The following is an 18,154-nucleotide window of genomic DNA, read 5'->3' as shown; positions in this document are numbered from 1 at the left end:
ATGATTATAACGCTGTTCTTCGGGCACGAGGCGCTCGTTATTATTTTCCTCGCGGCCTTTGAATTAACTCGTCTCCTACCGCTCGATGATTCCTGTTCGTTCGTCGTCAGTTTTAGGAATTTCTTCTTCCTTTTCCGGTGGATCGGTAGAGAAGCGTGGGGTTCGCTGGTGCGAGGCTCGATTATCGGGTGGACGCGAAGCGCGGCTCGGAATTACTTGGTGATCACGGAAATCACGAGCAGCAAATCGTATGAAATTTATCGAAAGAAGGAAGAGCATTAACGCGGATGCGACCGAAATTTATAGGCTTTGAAATTACCATGAAAGCAACGTTAGCGGCGCGTTGGTTGCTGTGTGTGTGTAGCGTGTATCGCGCTAGGAGAGCGCGTTACCAGGCGCATAGTGTGCGAGCGGGATAGCTAGAGCAAGATCGGGAGAGAGAGAGAGAGAGTGTGTGTGTGTGTGTGTTTGTGTGTGCGTTAGTGAGTGAGTAAGTGAGAACGGGGGGGGGGGGAGAGCGAGAGAGCGAACATCCCTTTCCCGAGCGATGCAGCCGAGCGTTTCACGCATGCATGGAAATCATTAAAATAAAATGGCCGATAACAAATGACTGTTGCAAAGAGGGGAGCCCTCCCGCTTGGCGGCCATCTTGGTTCACGTGACCGTCATCCGGGCAACCACGGGCACGCCACGCCCCTTTAATGATTTCTACCCCCTGGCGAATGTACCGTACGTACGTACGTGCGAAATTTCACGAGTATGTGTGCCTATATCCCTCGCATACGCGGGGTACAGTCATCATCAGTAGTCTAGGCCAAATCACCCCGGTACATTCTCTTCAAAACCTACTGGCGACCATGGCAACGCGTAACCCCGTGCCTTCTCGGCAGTTTGCGTTTTTCAATGATTCGTTTCAGCAACGAAATATCCGTCCTTCGCAACCATCTGCCCTCTGTTTTAAGAATAGTTCGATGTACGAAGCTTTGCCAGATACCATTAAATACCATTAAATACGATTAAATACGATTAAATACGATTAAATACGATTAAATACGATTAAATACGATTAAATACGTTTAAGTACGATTTACGAAAGGAACGGGGCAAACGTGGTATTTGCAAGGCGAGAGTAACTCGAAAACCGGATCGTATTCGGTCCGGTCTCTCTCTGACCGTTTTCTTCAGGGTACGTTGCTGCTACGTATCGTTTCTATCGGCACAGGCAGTTGGAATAGCAAGGTCTGGCAATCTAGTTTCCCAGATATCTCCACGAACGATGACGGACAAACGTGCCGGGAGTGTTTGAGAATCGTCGAGTGGCAGACGTTCGAGCATCAGCGGCTGTCCATAATCGATATTCTTGTGGCTCGCGTTGCTCCAATCGTTCTTCGCCATCGTCTTTGGATCGTATCTTTCGAAACACATCCCATGCGAGCATCGGACGTCTTAAATTGGAGTTTCCTACAATTGTCAAACGTACGCTGTTGTCGGCCATAAGCGGCTAGGTATCCTATCGTCGTTTCGTGGCTTTGGGATTCATTTTCTTTAATGATTTCGTGCAAAAGCAGACCGTTAATTTTTGCCAAATATGCGATAAACACGTACAGTCTGGTCGGACTACCATACACGACGATACGCGCGCGCTAGATCGCGATAGGATTCGATCTCGTCTGGTTATTCCCACCCTTATCCAATCTATCGTCTGTTTCAGTTCTGAAGAAACGACTTGCATCGGAAGGAGGAAAATACACGCGAATCGCTCGTAGCTATGGAGCTGTGGCCGCGATAGACAGCGCGCGCACACACAGATTTTCCATCGGTGTGAGATGCTTGAATCGCAATATATCGAAGAAGCATATTTGCGAGCGATCTTGAACTGTGACAGTCGCATCGGACGTACGTATCTGACGTTTATAGGAAATTCCATCGTTAACGCGGTGTTTGATTCACGTGGAAAGATATTCGGGTAGTTTCCCCCGTTGGCGACGACGGCAAAGAAACTCGTTGTACCGGTTGGTCGCATCGTACGCGGGTGGAACGTTATTCGGGCATATGGTAGCTTCTTCCGTCTCGCTCGCGCTCACCCTCTCGGATCGTTTCACCTGCCCTGTCCGAAACTCTTTATCGTTTTTTCTTTTCAACCGATACCTTGGCCCTTTCTTTTTTCTTCTTTTTTTTCTTTTTTTTTAGACCGCCCAGAGGGAACGTGTCAGGGTCGCTGACCCCTAAAGCTGGAAACCCTTTCTTCCTGTGGTTTACTTCTTCCTGACCGAGGCCGTCGAACTCATTTTCACCGATTTGTTGTGCACTGCCATTGCCTCGCCTCGTGTTCGCCACCCGACAAATGTTCACGCCAATGTTGTACCAACATTTTCCCGATCTGACCAAGCTTCGACTGCCATTCGACTACTTCGAATTTGTCAAGATCTTTCTCCATATCGTCGTCCTGTCTCGTCTTTCCAGATATTAATTAGCGAGGATTGTAAGAAGATTGGGCGGTGAGCGCAGCTCTTTTTTCCGCAGCAAGTGGAAGCTCTAATTTCACGGCTTGGTCATTTTTCTGGCGGACATGGCCGAGCATAATTTATTCTCGATGCCTGATGAGTCCCATTGTGTTGAGACGGTGTGACTGCTGCTTCACCGTTTGAAGGGGGTGAAAACGAGCCAAGGGGGTCGCCGTTGGAAGAAGGGTTGCAGCAGCGGAGAAAAACGGACGAGGAATTATGTAAGACACCGGAAAGAAGGAGTGTACGCGGCACGCCAGCCCCTTGTTCTGGCACATCCGTCCGAGTGGTAACGATCGTTGCGCTCCTGGATGCAGGACAGGATCTCGAACCTTTTCCCGGCGACGATTCTCGCCACTTAACGGGCATCTCGTCGAGACCTTTTTTCTCCCTTCTTCTATCGTTCTCGACGACGTCGTTGTAGTAGAAGCAGCAGCGGTAGCGATAGCGGCGGCGGCGGCAGCAGCAGCAGCAGCAGCAGCAGCAGTGGCAGCAGACTTTTCGGGTCATTAGGCAGATGGGGGTAAAAAGGGGTAAAAATTAATGTCTCAGAACGAACGTTCGGCCTGTCGAGTGGCCGGCGGAGCTAAGTCCCGATGGCTCTCGTGTCTTTACGATTTTTCATCGCGAGCCATTTGCTCGAGAGAGGTCTCGAAAGTACCTACCACCTTTCGTCTTCCTTCGAGTTACAGTTATAGCCGTGTTCGTTGCTGTCGTTCCGTGTTCTAGAAAATTATGATACCTCGAAGAAGAAGGACAGTACGATGGGAGAAGAAGACGGAGATTTAATCGGTCGTAACGTAACAAGATCCTGTTAAAAACACGCGAAACTCGTCGACGATTCGACGAAGGAGGTCAGTAGGTGTAGTATAATGGCCAGCCTATTAGGGTGGAAGAGGAATGAGACGCACAATCTGCTATTGACAGCCCGAAGATTTTCAACGACGGGCTCGTTTCTGGCTTGTCGACCTTCTGGCTTGTTGAAAGAAAGCCCGATCCTGGTTTTCCTTAGCACACGGTCCAGTTTCAAGCACAAAGGGTTGCAAAGGGTGGCAAAGGGTGGAAGTGGTGCGCGTCTCCCCTCGCGTATTCTTATTCTTGGCGTTTTAATCGTATCGCGCACCCTTATGAAACCATGTTGTGTCTTTGTTATTCGTTTGTGATCGGTTTGTTCTTCGCGACTCTCTCTCTCTCTCTCTCTCTCTCTCTCTCGTTGTTTCTTTATCCGTTTGTTCGTTCTTTGTGGAATTTCAAGTTTAGAAAAGATAGACGGTCGGGATCCCGTATCGGCAGCAAACTTGGAATCATTTACGATCGCGTTTGCGTTCACGACGCCGCTTTTATTCCTCTTTCGTCGACTCTTGAGTTTAGAGAAGGTAAGATCGTCCCACATCAGGAGCAAAGTTGAAATCGTGCCGGTTTTAAGTGCCCACACGTCTTTAAGCCTGTTGAGCACGACGCGACGTATACGAAGGTATATACGAGGGTATACGAAGGTGTGCAAAGGTGTGCAAAGGTGTGCGCGAAGGTGCGCGAAGGTGCGCGAAGGTGCGCGAAGGTGTGCGAAGGTGTGCGAAGCGTACCTATAACTCGACCAGTGCACACAAGGCTGCGCCCAAAGTTTCTAACGTAAGACTGTTCTCGTATGCCGTATGGCGTCCTGCGTTGCCTCCCACACATGCCGTGTAGAAAGTTTACTAGATGGAAATCTATATCTTATTTTACGGCCGGCCGTGCTCAATATTCTTGACCCGCCGGCCCGACGCGACTCTCCGATATAAATGGTCCGTGTAAATCTTCTGTCCGTTGTGGGCCGTCTGGCGGAGAAATGCGAGGAGCAAGAAAAAACGAAGCGTGTATCGTACGACGGGAGGATAGAAAGTATTGGGCTAGGATCAACGGCCTCGTAAGAATTTTTATTGCAACCGCAATTAGCAGCGGTTTACGGAGAATCTGGCGGTGGTGGTCGTGTTTTTAGAAACAGGTTTCAGAACCTTTTCTACTATTTTATTCTTGCGCGTAAGCGATATCGCGCAAGAATGCAGCCACACAGAAGCTTGGATTCGATCGAGGCTTTACTTATCAGAGCCGCGGCCTATGTTATCTGTCTTGGATCGCCGCGTATCGCAAATGTTTTATGCGAAAAAAAAACGAGTTATCCTGCCATCTTGGTTTAAGGATCGATACGTACGCGTACGCGGGCGCGGACGCGGACGCGGACGCGGACGCGGACGCGGACGCGGACGCGGACACGAGTACCTTTGCAGGAGAGAAAGAACGACGGTTTAACAAACAAGTGGATGGAATTTGTTTGCGCGAAATTACTGTACTCGTGGCAAAGGAGCAGCACCGAGTATCCTTAACCTAGAGAGACCGGTTCTACGGTTGAAGCGTGATCGTGCAGTCCTCGTGCAGTTGAAGATCGTAGCCGATTTTGTGCAAAAAGTCGCTTTCGTGCCAGCTTAGAAAGTCAATCTAGATTTTGTAGACCGTTTACTACATGCGAGTATACGTTAGATAGAGAACTGGTATGAAGCGAGATTACAGCCTTCTGGTGCTACGCTCACACGTATCGCGCGTGTATCTTGTCTTTACCGGTGGAATACTTTTTCCTGCTAAAAATTTGTTCACGGATCTCGCGCGAATTTTCCTCGCCGATCCGTTCTCTCTCGTATTTGTATCTCGAGTGCGGCGAACACAGCTAGCAGCGACGTACGTATATATCGGTCGTGGTGGTTCCCAAAGGGTCGGGAAAGTAAGTCAGTAATGCGAAAGGGTGAAGTCTCGTCCATCTTAAAGGCCTAAAGAGTCGCGTCTCTTTAAGAATTTTAAAACGATTCGGAGTTCACCCTCCGAAAGGACGCGCTAGCTCGCGTTGAAATAATAATCGGCGTTCGTTTGAAGCCGACCAAGGGCTTAATTAAGAATCGTTCGTTTTTCGGCCAGGGATTCCGGTGTCGGCGATGTTTTCAGCCAGAAGCGAAAAGTTGGCGTCGATTTTGCTTTTTACAGCTGGAAGAACAGTTATTACTTGCGAGTGCATCTCGGATTCTATTCTATATCAGTAACAGGCGATAAGATAACTCGTAGAAAAAATCACTCTCATGGCAACAATCTGAGAACGTACCGTGGATTTGCACGCTTTCGAAAAACTAATAGCTCTATGAATATTGCGGAAAGAATATTCGCTGAAAACTTGCACGCGCGAATATTTTATCCGACTATTTTCAGATAATCGAATCGACCTTTTTCGCGTCCCTTTCCTCCTTTCTTTCCCCGTTCCTTTCCACGTTCCTTTCCACGTTTCTTTCCTCGTCGAGTAAGATTCCGCTCTTCTACGATTATGAAATTTACACCACGCATTAATCTCGCGTTTAATAAACTCCAATTACCGCGTTAACTCTTATCTACGATAATTTCATTTTTTGATGGTTGGTTTTCTTCGCTGCAGCCTACGAGGACCGCCGTGGAGCTAGTTTCGAGGAATCCTTCGAGTTGCGACTAGATGAACGTGTTTGAAAAAGTCGGTCGAAATAGACAGTCGTTCCTTGTACGAATCTATCAACGTGCTTTCGAGCAAACATCGCGTAAAGCGAGATTACTTATCTCGGATCACAAACGGTACACAATGACAATGGCGCGCGCGATCGTTGAAAGGTGACCTTAAAAAAATGACGTGGCATTTTCGCGCGTTGCCGAATGCATGCTCAGCAGCTATATAGTCGCGGCGGCGGCAGCTATGCCACGCTTTCGGTAACGACCGAATGCAAAACGGCGAATCGAGAGAAACGGAACACGGCCGCTGGTGCAAAAAGTGTCGACGATTAGGCCGCGTTGACTAGGATTTCGGTGGCTAAAGGGAGAAGGCAGGCGAAAGAAAAGAAAAGAAAAGAAAAGAAAAGAAAAGAAAAGAAAAGAAAAGGAAAGAAAAGAAAAGAAGAACGGTCGGCGAGAGTAGGCGAGAGCGAAGCGAGAGTAGGTCGAAGAGGAAAGAAAAGCGTAGGCGTACCGTGTACGAACCATCATCCCCCCGTGCAAGGGCAGACCGTCCCTATTCAAATTAACCCTCATGGAAAAAAATGCATCGCCGCGGAAGGGTTCCTAGAAAATTAGAATAGACTCATTGGCCTATGTATGGCTCGGCGGCCTATGCATATGCGGCATGACTACGTTAATTTTCTGGCAGGCCATACGGTATCTTCAACTTTTAATTATCTTTACCTTTTACCTTTTACCTTTTACCTTTTAACGGTTTAATTGCCTTTCTCTCCGCTATCGGGGAATAGAACTTTCTGACCGTTACTTCTTCTCTCTATCCTCGATTCCTGCCATCGTATACGCGAGATCGTTTTACCGTATGTGAACACGAGTTGCTCGTTCCCGAGGAAAACTTCTTGTACTCGTTTTTCACCGGTGAATTTGGCTAATTGGTCGTGATCTAGCGAGAGGCGGAGCGCGTGTTGCGAGCTTGGCGATGGATGACGAGGGCCAACCGGCCCTACATTTCGGACCTACATTTCCCTCGCAACGTATTGCGTAACGCATTGTCACATCATAGAAACGGTAAATGACGTTTGACGTCGAATCGGTGCACGGTGACGAGCTCGGTCGAGAGCATCGCGCTCTTTCCTTTGCTCGCGACATTTCCTTTCGAATTTCCTTTCCACCGTCGAGTTCGGACCGCGCAATTTTGACATACCGGCAATTTAGGATGGCGACGCACATATTTACCAATATTAGGATTAATATCGCTCGATAAAATATTTACGAAATCCGCCTTTCCGCGACAAAATGGAACGTTTATCGAGGCAAAGATTATTTTAGCGCAAGCCGCCAAGGAGAAATAATTGTGCCGTATTGAACGAGACGTTGGCGCTCCACGTTTTACGTTTCACCCGTACCATCCAGTTCTTCGCAGACGCGTAAAACGTTGTTGCTTTTGTTTAATCTTTCATTCCGCGTCATTTGTGATAAAGGGCTGGCGCCGCGTTCTTTCCACCGCACCGTGCCGCTTTGATTTTTCTCGAGACGTCTGGCGAGACGTTCCGTCGCATAAATTCTTAACTGGGTGAAATTAGCGAATTAAAAGTAGAGGAGGAAAGGAAAAAGGTGAACGAGTAGTCCGGTCAAAGAAGCAGGAGACAGGGAGAAGGGGGGACGGTGGTTCGCGGTGCGGAGAAATTTCTCGGTCCTGTCAAAAGGTCACCACCACCGACATCGCCGAACGGAACTGGCTACGATGATAGAAAAATGAAAAGCCTAACTGTGCGCCTATACGTAGCTCTGAATTTACGGCGAGCGATCGGTCGATTTTTACGCGTCTTTCTCTCGTCTCTTTCTCGTCGTCGCCTCGTAAATACGGATACGCGAGCTCGTTCCGAAACGAAAGCATGTCTAGAGCGGACTTAATTTTTATTCATGCACCGACGATGCGGCAATTTTTCGCAGTCTTAAGTGGGCTTTAAAATTGTCCGGTCAATTTCGCCGCGGGGACGTGCTCCTTTTTTTAAACATCGTCGAAAGGGGTAAACCCCAATCCCGTAGTTCTTTGCCATTTGTATCGGTGTTAACCAACTCGTAACGTTCTCCTCTTAACGGGAACACCGTCGCTGCCCTATCGAATTTTAATGCGAATCGCGCTCGTTTCTCGAATCAACCCACGATAACTCGAACATCGACGGTTACGTCTCGTCGAAGCAAGAGAACAGACAGAAGGAAAAAGGGGAAAGGAACAGGAAACAAGGAGAATAACGCGAAGGAGAGGTGGCAAGGAGAGGGAGGAAGAACGTAGAACGAGAAATCCTGACTCGACCAACTGGCCGGTATCGTCGGTGTTCTAAAAGCTAACGCGACCGCTCGTAGCGTTCAGGAAAACCGATTAATTCCACGCGCGTAGGGTGACCGATCATTAGATTTCGCCCCCATGAAAATTGAGTTTTCCTCGTTGTCGAAGGGATAATCTTTGGTAGCCTCTGGCTCGTTGCGTACGAACTCTGTCGTCTATCCTCCAACACGCTCGCAAATGCGTACGGCTATTTATTGGGCTACTACATCCTAGCGTGTGCGTGCGTGCGTGCGTGCGTGCGTGCGTGCGTGCGTGCGTGCGTACGGGCGGGCGGGCGGGCTCGCGAGCGCTTCGCGTACGAGAATATAACGCGGTGGAGCGTGTGTGTGTGTTTGGGTTGGTTGGCGGTGGTGTACGCGTGCGACGGTGGCGGCGCGTAACTTCGGTTCCATTATTGAGCGATCGGGCGATCGAAAAATTCCCGCGCTTTTTCGCGTGCGGCGTCCCGAGTGGGGCAAACAGACCCTCTATTGGCTACGCGCCCAGTCACCCTCGTAAGCCCGCCGAGAGAGGGGAGGATGGACTCTACACCCTCGGCAGGTATTTGTCTAGGCTGCAGCTATTGACCAGCTATCGATATCGTGGACACTCACCGATATTATATTCGCCATCCTTCGTTTCTGCCGCTCTCGCCACCGTTTCCCACCCCCTACTCTCGCCTACCTTCTTCCCTTCCCCTCCCTCATCCCGCTGTTTCCCGTTTTGCCTATTGCTCATTGCCCGTTGCCCGTTGCCCGTTGCCCGTTGCCCGTTGCCCGCTGCCCGCTGCCCGCGCGAACTCTGTCGAATTTCGGTTAATGAATTATATGCATATACGTTGCAAATTTTATAGGCGCGCGAATATATATTCGGCTGTCGAGGGAAATTGTTGTAATGCGCGCGCTGGGAGGACGGGGGGCGGCTGGCGGGGGTGGCGCGTGAACGCGACGGTGCGGCACTAAATTCCCGCCGTTTTTTGACTTTGACCGGCCAATCGCGGCGAGGCGGCGAGATCTCGCAGCGAAACGAGAAATCAATATGGTATGCAAATGCTGTGCGGAAGCGGTGTATCGTTTGGGAAAACAACGATAGGTTTCGAAGGGGGAATTCGGAAGAAGGAATTTCAGAGCCGCGAGCACGCCGATTTTTCGATCGCGAGAAATTGGTATGCCGGTGCGGCGCGGCGCGGCGAAAGAGATCGATCGAAAATGAGGAATTTTCTCGGTCGGAGTGTGGGGGGAGGGGGGAGGGGGAAGGGGTTGAAAACGTTCGTCGGATGCCTCGCCGCTCGATCTAGGATCCTCGTCGATAGACCGGATAAACGAGCGGTTCTCGTTCGTGACGTTACGGCGATTGGTCGCCGATTTTTCGCTCTCGATGTCTCGAAGCGGGGAAAAGGGGTGGCGCCCTTACACGCTTATTTTAAAACGTTTCATCGATAAAGACACGGAAACCTAGAGCGGTGCATGCGATAGATGCGCGTACACCGACGTTAGCTCAAGTACCAGCCGTAGCAGCCGTAGCAGCCGTAGAGTGGTGGGTGCCTCGGTACGCGGAAAGGGTGATTATTAATGTAAGGGGTTGCCGAGCAGTAGTTAGTTGCTCGTTGGTAGTGGTCGAAAAGGACGAGGGGGTGAAACTAGTGCGCTGAAATCAATGTCAGCTTTCCCCCGGCCTCCCCCTCCCCCCCCAAATTTTTTTCTTCCCTCGTTAAACACGGTTAAACAAACTGAGAACTCGAGAAGCAAGGAACCAACGAAGGAGATTTTTTCGTCAAGGTTCGTTCGACCAGCTTTCGAGGAAATTACCTCTTCCCGGTAATGATTTCGAAGGAATGTTTTGTTAAGACTCGATCTGTTATCCTCTCGCGAGCAGCGCAGCGAGAGCTCTTGGACGTTTCGATTAAATAGCTGGCATACCGACGAGGTTTCGTCTTTTTTTTTTCTTTTCTTTTCTTTTTTTTTTTTTGCTCTTTCCTTTCATTCGAAAGAGCAGATCTTGGACGAGATGAACGAGACTTTTCCAAGGGTTCAGTCATACGCGGTGCTGACCGGTTCGCTTCTCGAGGCTAATACCTTCCGATTGACTACGCTCATCCCTTAATGAAATTCTTTCTACCCGGGCGCGACCCATTGGCTGGCTTTGCCGTCGAATTTTCTCATTATTACCGGTCCCTCGTCCGTTCTACGTCTTTCCGTCACTGCTATTCTTAGTCGAGCAGCCGCTCGATAAATTCGATCGTTCGGCCCCGCGTAAATTGAACTTATCTGCAATACGCAACTTGTATGCATACCGAACGACAACGTGTTCAGTCAACGGTGTCTTGGAAACCACGGTTCTGGTGCAGCGCGAGGCGCATTGAGCAATCTCGCAGCATGCATTAAAATTAGCCACAATCGGAACGCACGATCGCTCCAACAGATTATAATAGTATATTAATTTATTGATTATCGACTGGCCGCGATGCAATGCGGTATTCATAGAATTTACTATCAGTCCCGGGGATACTGAATGCATGCATTAAGCTCGGCGAGTCGTTGATTTTACCGCGATCATCGAAGACGGACGAATTACATATTTCGTTCTTACTGGGAGAGCAAGTCGCGAGAGAACTATTCGAACGAGCGAAAGAAGAACGATTTCGAATTGGATTCGCTTTCGACGAGCGTGCTCGATGCGTGTGTATACGATCATAGAGAAAAAGGGAGAGAAAAAAGAAAAAGCGAGAAGAGAAAGGAGAAGAGAGAAAAGGAAGGAAGGAAGGAAGGAAGGAAGGAAGGAAGGAAGGAAGAAAGAAAGAAAGAAAGAAAGAAAGAAGGGAAAGAAACGGGGAGAGGAAAAAAGTACGAAAGTCAAAGGGCGATCGGTCGTGACTAATTTGCGAATAAAAGATTATGAAAATGCTGCCGTGCCTGGAGATCGGAATCGTAGTCGATCCACGAGGATTTCGGCGAGGCATCGTTGAAGGGTAGAACGGATACTCACCCGTATGCAGGCGGGTATGTTGCTGTACATGACTGAGCTGCTTGAACCTGCGGTCGCAATAGCTGCATTTGTACGGTTTCTCGCCAGTATGGACCCTGATGTGCTGTACGAGCTGGTGGTTGCTGGAGAATGACTTGAGGCATTGCTGGCACTGGTGTGGCTTTACCTCGTTGCCGGCGATCATGCCGCCCGGCCCGACGCCGATCGGACCCAGGCCTGCCAGTCCGCCCGCCACGCCGCCGCCAGCTCTCCCCGTCAGTGCACCCGCCGCGCCGAGCTCCCTCGCGTGCATCTGCATCGCGCTCTTGTGCATGAAGATCTGCGAGAAGAACTGCCACAGTTAGTTGGTACGCTGCACTTTTGGTCGAAAGACGGAGGATGGCCAGTCGACGGAAGTTGTGACCGCTGTACTCCCGCCGACCGCCATCGCCTCCTGGACTCTGAGAGGTTCGGCTCACGCGTTTATCCTCCGTTTCATTTCTCTCACGGCTGCCGGAAGGGAACCGATCGTCTCGGTTGTTTGCTTTATGTACGCGAAATCTGTCGATTTAGCGATTCGATTTCTATTCGATGCCTCGTAAATGTTCAAACGCCGATGCGCTCCAACAACACGGATATCTAGATTTTGCGCCAATTGTCAGAACGGAGTAGCTACGATCGTCGAGGCATCCAATGAATTCACGCGCGCGGCTGGAAGGTTGCCGTTTTCAACGTGGCAACGAGAACGAACGGACGGGAAGGTTCGTCATACGTAATAACCGTGTATCATGTTTTTCTCTGTACGAATAGCATTTCGCGTAGAGAAAGGAAGAAAACGCCGGGTAAACGTGTAGCCTCCCCTGTTTCGTTGTACGTAGACGGTTCGAGCGATCCACTTCATGATTTTCTTATGCAATTATAGATGGAAGAGAGGCAGGAACTGCTGCGATCGTGTTATAGATTACGTGTACATATCGCGTTAACGTTTAAATTTTCGATTATTCATGGAGGAACTCGCGGTTGCCTGTTCGCGATTCGACTCGTTGATCGATGCTAATTGTCAGGTCGCTGTTTATTTCCTCGGAGTCCGTGCTTAAAATTTCACGCGATTCGTTGATCGAAAGTGGCTGCGTTTTAGCCGGCGCTGCCGGCAACGTGTTCAATGTCGCCGATAACTATATCGGCATCGCGACGCGTCGTATTACAAAATCGATTCGGTCATCGATATTTTCTCGTTTCAGAACACACTTTATCAAAATGGTGCACTTAACACGTATTCGATCCTCGACCAATGTTCGTCGAGTATCTACGTTAACGACACACGAACCGGACTTTCGTTGTTCCACTCGAAATGTCGCTGATCGTCCCGTTAATTCACTCGCTTGGCTAACTCGTTAATGGCAAGAGACAAGCGTGATTCTTATATTTCGCGATTCGTTAAAGCCGGGTCACGCTGGAATATCTAACATGGTCTATAATATAGACATAGATTGTATAATTTAGTAAATTAATATTAGTAATAATATTAGTAAATGTATATATAAATGTATATCCATCTATATATATATATATATATATATATATATATATATATATATATATATCTATATACTGTTCTCCACGAATTTAATAGGAAATGCGTAACAACAGCTGGCCACAAAAGGGGTCGACGACCGTCACCGTGGTTTTCGAAAGCAACCATCCGATCGATGTTTTTCGATTTCCAGTCGTACACGTATGTGTGTCGTACGCGGTGTTAGGGCACGGAGCGCACGTTGCGCACGTTGCCCACTCGACTCACGGCACTTTGCCGTTCTTCGACGCGAAGAGGAGGAACGTAAAACTGCTGGAAGGGCCGAGTACGAGCGGGTGGAACGCTCACGACGAGCAACGCTTGATTTCGGGTTTTCGTTGAGGGAACAGGTGTTGCTCCCGTAGCCGGTGTGGGTGTAGGTGAACGAACGAAAGGGTTAACGTTTAAAACGAGCGTACAGTTCGTGGCAAAAGTCAGGAGATTTCGGATTGCGAGAGCGTCCGCGGAGAAGTTGCCGAAATTGACGAAGGGTGGTTCGACTGCTGTTTCTTTCGCGCGGACGCGACGAAAGCAGGAGAGAAACGAGAGACGAAGGGGCCGAGTGCGAAGGATTTTATTAAAATATGTTAAAACTGTAATTAAAATCGAAAAATCGCGCGAGAAGTTTTAAGAATCTTAGGCGACCCTTCGTGCGAGCACGACAAAGAGAGACAGAGAAGAAGGCGGAGAGAGAATTGAAATCGTCACCACCGGGGGTTCTCAAGTTTCTACGACTTTCAACCCTTTCTTTCCGGGTAGACACGACGTTGGATATTTGACGGGTGACCTTCGACACTGGCCATCCCTGATTCTTAATCCCCGTGAGAGAGCAAGAGACTGCAGCTCCACCTTATTCCTCGTTTTTTCTTCTTCTGCCGGATACTTTCTTTCGCCCGGGGACAAATCAATCCGAGCGGTGTTTCTTGCCGATTTGAATAAAATTGCTCGTGTTTCTCGAACCATCCGTCCCCGGACGTATCCTACTCGTTGATTATTTTTTAATGCCATCCTTTTTTCCACGCACCCTCGCGCGAAGAAACCGAAAGGGCGGAATCTACGACGCGAGGAGACATTTTTCCCGCCGATTAACCGTAGTCAAGGGCTGTGACAAGAGGGCGAGGAACGATTCGACGGTGGCGAAAGTCGAGTTACGAATTTTTAACGACCGTCTCAAGTGGACCGCCGAGATTTTTGAGAAAGCGCCGCCGAATCCGATCGGACGAATATTAATTCCGTCGCAAACGTTAGTCTCTGTTCTCTAGTCTCTGTTTTTTCTTTTTTTGTTTCTTTTTTCAGCAAATGCTAATTAAGCGCGGTGGCGTTTTACGACGGTTGCTTGGTTTTTCTCAAACTCGAAGACCACACGTTCATTAATCACATTTTTATCTGCCGGCGGACGGAAAATTGCGCTCCGCCGACCAGGCCATAGCGACGCTTTGAATCTTTTTTTCTGATTTATCGTTGTCGCCGCCGCCGCGGGAAGAGAGAGAGAGAAAGTGAAAAGAAAAAAACAGAAAAGAGAGAGAAGAAGGCGAGAAAGAAACGGCCGGATTTGCTGGTAGAAACGAAAAGAGGAGGAAGAAAACGGAAAGAGTTGGTTGGCTGCGGTTCGCCGGCTTAATGTCCTTAATAATGGAAAAATATATCAAGCGACACCCACTGTATTTCCTAAAAGGCATTCCTCATCTTGATTTTACCCTCTGCTTTCGTTCTTCGTCTTTGTATCGGAGGCCGTGGTTACACGCGGATGGCATGTTCTGGCAAACGGACACGATGTTCCGACCGATGAAACGTGTGACGTCGAAAATGCACTCGTAAGAATCTAGCATCGTTACGCTCGTACAATATCGAGGTCTCGGACGATAAAGACACGATAAGAGTCACGTTTCCCGTCCCTCGCGTAGAAGAGCAATTAGAAAATTGGGTATATCGTTCGACGATTACACGCTGCGAATACTGTGAAATGAAACTGAAATGCGTTAATAACGTAGTAATAACGATGTAGTTTAGCCGCGTTATCGCATAATTTCAACGAAACGACCAACAACCAACCTTACATCTTCGAATCTATCGAGCTGTATCGAGTTCTTTCGAGCTCTTTCGAGAATACTTTGTACGAAAGCAAGATGACGTTTCAATGTAATAAACAGCCAGCAAGCGAGGCACGAAAGTCGGCGAAATCGACGGAGATGGATTCGTCAGATTTTTCGCCGAATGGTATATTTGTACGATCGTTACGGCATACTCGATACGCTCGGAATGACAGTTTGTCGGCACACGCATCTTCCACAACCATATACGGTCTGACGTTGCAACGAATAACCAACAACATTGACGGATACTTTTGTCGCCTGAATCTAGAAACGTACAGGGTTAGTCTCTGTCTGAGAAAGCGAATCGTTGGGAATCGGACGTTGCCTGTGAATTTGGCAAGGCGTGGGAGAAGTTGGCCCGTTTTTCGGAAGGGATCCGGAGGATCTGGGCGACGTAACCCTTTGTCTCTCCCTTGGCGCAGTAAATTACGACGGAATAACATTGGTCACTGGAAGTAGGCTACTTTATACACTTGGAACACAAAGCAAAGGTCTCACCTGCTGACCATATGCCTTTTCTCCATGGCACACATACGAACGTAACGTGTTCCGTCCACCCACGCACGCCGGCCATCTAGCACTTCGCATGTGCTATTAACTCGAAGGTATGTGTGCCTGCGTGTACGTGTGGCATACGCGTTCGCGCGCACCTTTCCGCCTCTCCGTGTGTGCACCGTGCACCGTGCACTGTGCACTGTGCATACGATCACACGCCTATACGTACATACGCGTGTGTCTACGCGGAGACAACGTCCAATCTAACCTACCTAGCGTTGCCTGACTCATTCTCCTACCGACCCACCTATCTGTCTAAACTGCGGCCGCGAACAGCGCCGTAATATAAAGGAAAAGGTGGACCTTCTCTCCGCCTCTTTCTCTCCTTCTCTCTCTCTCTCTCTCTCTCTCTCTCTCTTTCTTCCTCACACCGTAATCATCGGATTTAATCTGTCTGAATCGCGGCACCGTGATCCGCTACCTCGTGTACCCTGCGCTTCCGGTTACGGGCTAACCTGCCGATCACAGATCCTCGTTCTCCTCCCCCCTCTCCCGCTCGGATCCCTGGATTTCGAATATCTTTAAGGATCTGTGATTAGGGGATTGGCGAGAAGCAGGCCTCTTGCGTCCACGCTGCCTGCTGTAGTAGAGACGCATATGGGTTTTCGGAAGGTCCGATGAAAGAAAGAAGGTGGCTCGTGTGGGATTCGTAACAGTCAGGAATCTGAACGTAGACGAATGTTATCGTCGGTTCGGTCGACGCTTTTCTGTGTTCCGAGGGATTTTTTTTTTTGCGACAAAGTGATTGTGAGAGGCGTGCGGAAGGCCTTGGGGAAATTGTACGTTTGCCTTGGATACGCGTAGCCTTTGTGGTTAGTGAGAAAAGGGAATTCGTTTGGCGCCGAATACGTGGAACCGCGTTGGAAAGATTTCGCAAGAATCATCGTGAGACGGACGAAAAGACGAGACAAGGCGCGACGAAGAGGTGGCGGTAAATTGTTTTCTCGATAATCTCGCGGAAAGAGAGAGCACGGGAAAGTAGCTCGTCACCGACGAGTACGCTTCGTCATGGGCGACGTCGCGTCGCAATAATCGAGAAACTAATCGGCGATGTGTTGATCGGGATAGGCACGCGAACCACCGGTGACCAATTAAATTTCCTGGTGAAAATAAAGCGACGAAGTAGCCAGCGCTAGTCGAAGGGAAACCCGTTTAGGCGCGTTACCAGACGGTTAACCCGAGTTGGTGTCAAAATAGCACGTAGGTAACTTACACCGACAACGTTATAATAATCGTCGTGCATACTTGTCTCGGTGGAAACGAGGCAGGCACACTCTATACCCGTGATTGTACACCGAGGCTTGTGGTGGGAAACGAACTTGTGCCATAGGCAGTTAAAGTCATCGTTGTAGGTTTCCCTTACGATATTAATCACGCGTACGCCTTGCCGTGTAGCCAGAGAGTAACAATCTCTAATCCTCGATCAAACGGTGCTCGATTAGCCCAATAAGAGGGCAACGACAGACGGCTTTACATACTTCACCTCGGTCACTTTCTACTCTACTACGGTCTGTATCCTTAAACGGTTCAACAACTGAGTTTACCATGGGGAAAAAGCAGCTTCTAAATCCCGCGGTCTAGATAGATGCCGCGGAAGAGACGGACGGCCATCGATTGACCACGCAGGCCATTTTAACCAAAATGTATTGGTTGGTTTAAATGCGATCGGCAGAACGACAGAACGACGGAGCGACAGAACGGCGGAAGAAGAAGAAGAAGAAGAAGAAGAAGAAGAGGAAGAAGAAGCTTCTGGGAAACGAGAAGAGTATCGTTTCGAGCGATGGAATTTCATCGCATAGCCGGAATCGTTGGTCGTTGGGATACGCGACGTGCCAACAACTTGTAACGGCGGAATACGTAAACGAGTATAACATGGGCGAACGAGTAAACACGGTTGAACGCATCTAGGGGGACGAATAGTCGGCGCCTACCGAGTTACGAAAGATTGTTGGAGTTGCAGGGAAGATAGCCGGTCGAAGCAGCCCGGAATATCGTCAATAATTACCTCGTGCGGCAAGTGGTGATGAGGATGCTGATACGGCGGCGGTACGTACGGCGGGTGGCTCGGATGATTGTGGGGGTGAGGTCGGGGATGGTTTTGATGCTGGGCTTGCGGCGGGAGCGGTTGGGGCGCAGGAGGCGGTGTCCAAGGCCCGTGGTTCGGCCCGTGGCTTTCATTGGTGCCATACATCTTCAGGGAAGAATCTCGAGCACGCGACCTGAAGAGTCCCTCCCGCCCTCCACGCACGGTGATACGAAAGTCTCTGACATCGACATGATGGCTATCCTCGTTGCAGGTCGCATCGGCGACACGCTTGATTTCCACGCGTGCCTCTATCTACATAGTCGTTCTGTCTCGTTGTTGCGATCCTCTTTTCTAGCCTGTCGTTCCGTTCCCAAGATTTTGTCCTCCGATCGATCGTCGTTGGTATCGTTGGCCGTATCGAGCGAACGATATTTCCGCACGCCGAACAGCCACGTTGCGATGTTTGCGCAAGCAACGCGGAGAAACGGTTGCGTGAGAATGCGACACTGTACAAGGAGAAGAGAGAATGCGACGAGAAGCACATGTACGCGCGAGGGCGTGATTCTTCTTTTGTCCGACCACGACTGGTATCCTGCCGTGTGAGAACGGTATCGT

General features: G+C 49.4%; 1 protein-coding gene across 8 annotated transcripts in view; it reads right to left on the bottom strand.

Moving 5' to 3' along the window:
- The window catches only part of dati (zinc finger protein datilografo), a 59,311-nt gene that overhangs the window by 19,832 nt on the left and 21,325 nt on the right, over positions 1-18,154 (bottom strand). For 7 of the 8 annotated variants that reach the window (XM_076623520.1, XM_076623515.1, XM_076623518.1 and 4 more), the window contains exon 3: positions 11,314-11,644. In XM_076623520.1, coding sequence (XP_076479635.1) covers positions 11,314-11,644 — 331 coding nt within the window. The remainder of the gene's footprint in view (positions 1-11,313; positions 11,645-18,154) is intronic. The other variant, XM_076623514.1, reaches the window with a different exon arrangement.

The sequence above is a fragment of the Bombus vancouverensis genome, chromosome 12, assembly GCF_051014615.1.
Source record: "Bombus vancouverensis nearcticus chromosome 12, iyBomVanc1_principal, whole genome shotgun sequence".
Classification (NCBI taxonomy): domain Eukaryota; kingdom Metazoa; phylum Arthropoda; class Insecta; order Hymenoptera; family Apidae; genus Bombus; species Bombus vancouverensis.
This window is presented reverse-complemented; position numbering and strand designations above follow the sequence as displayed.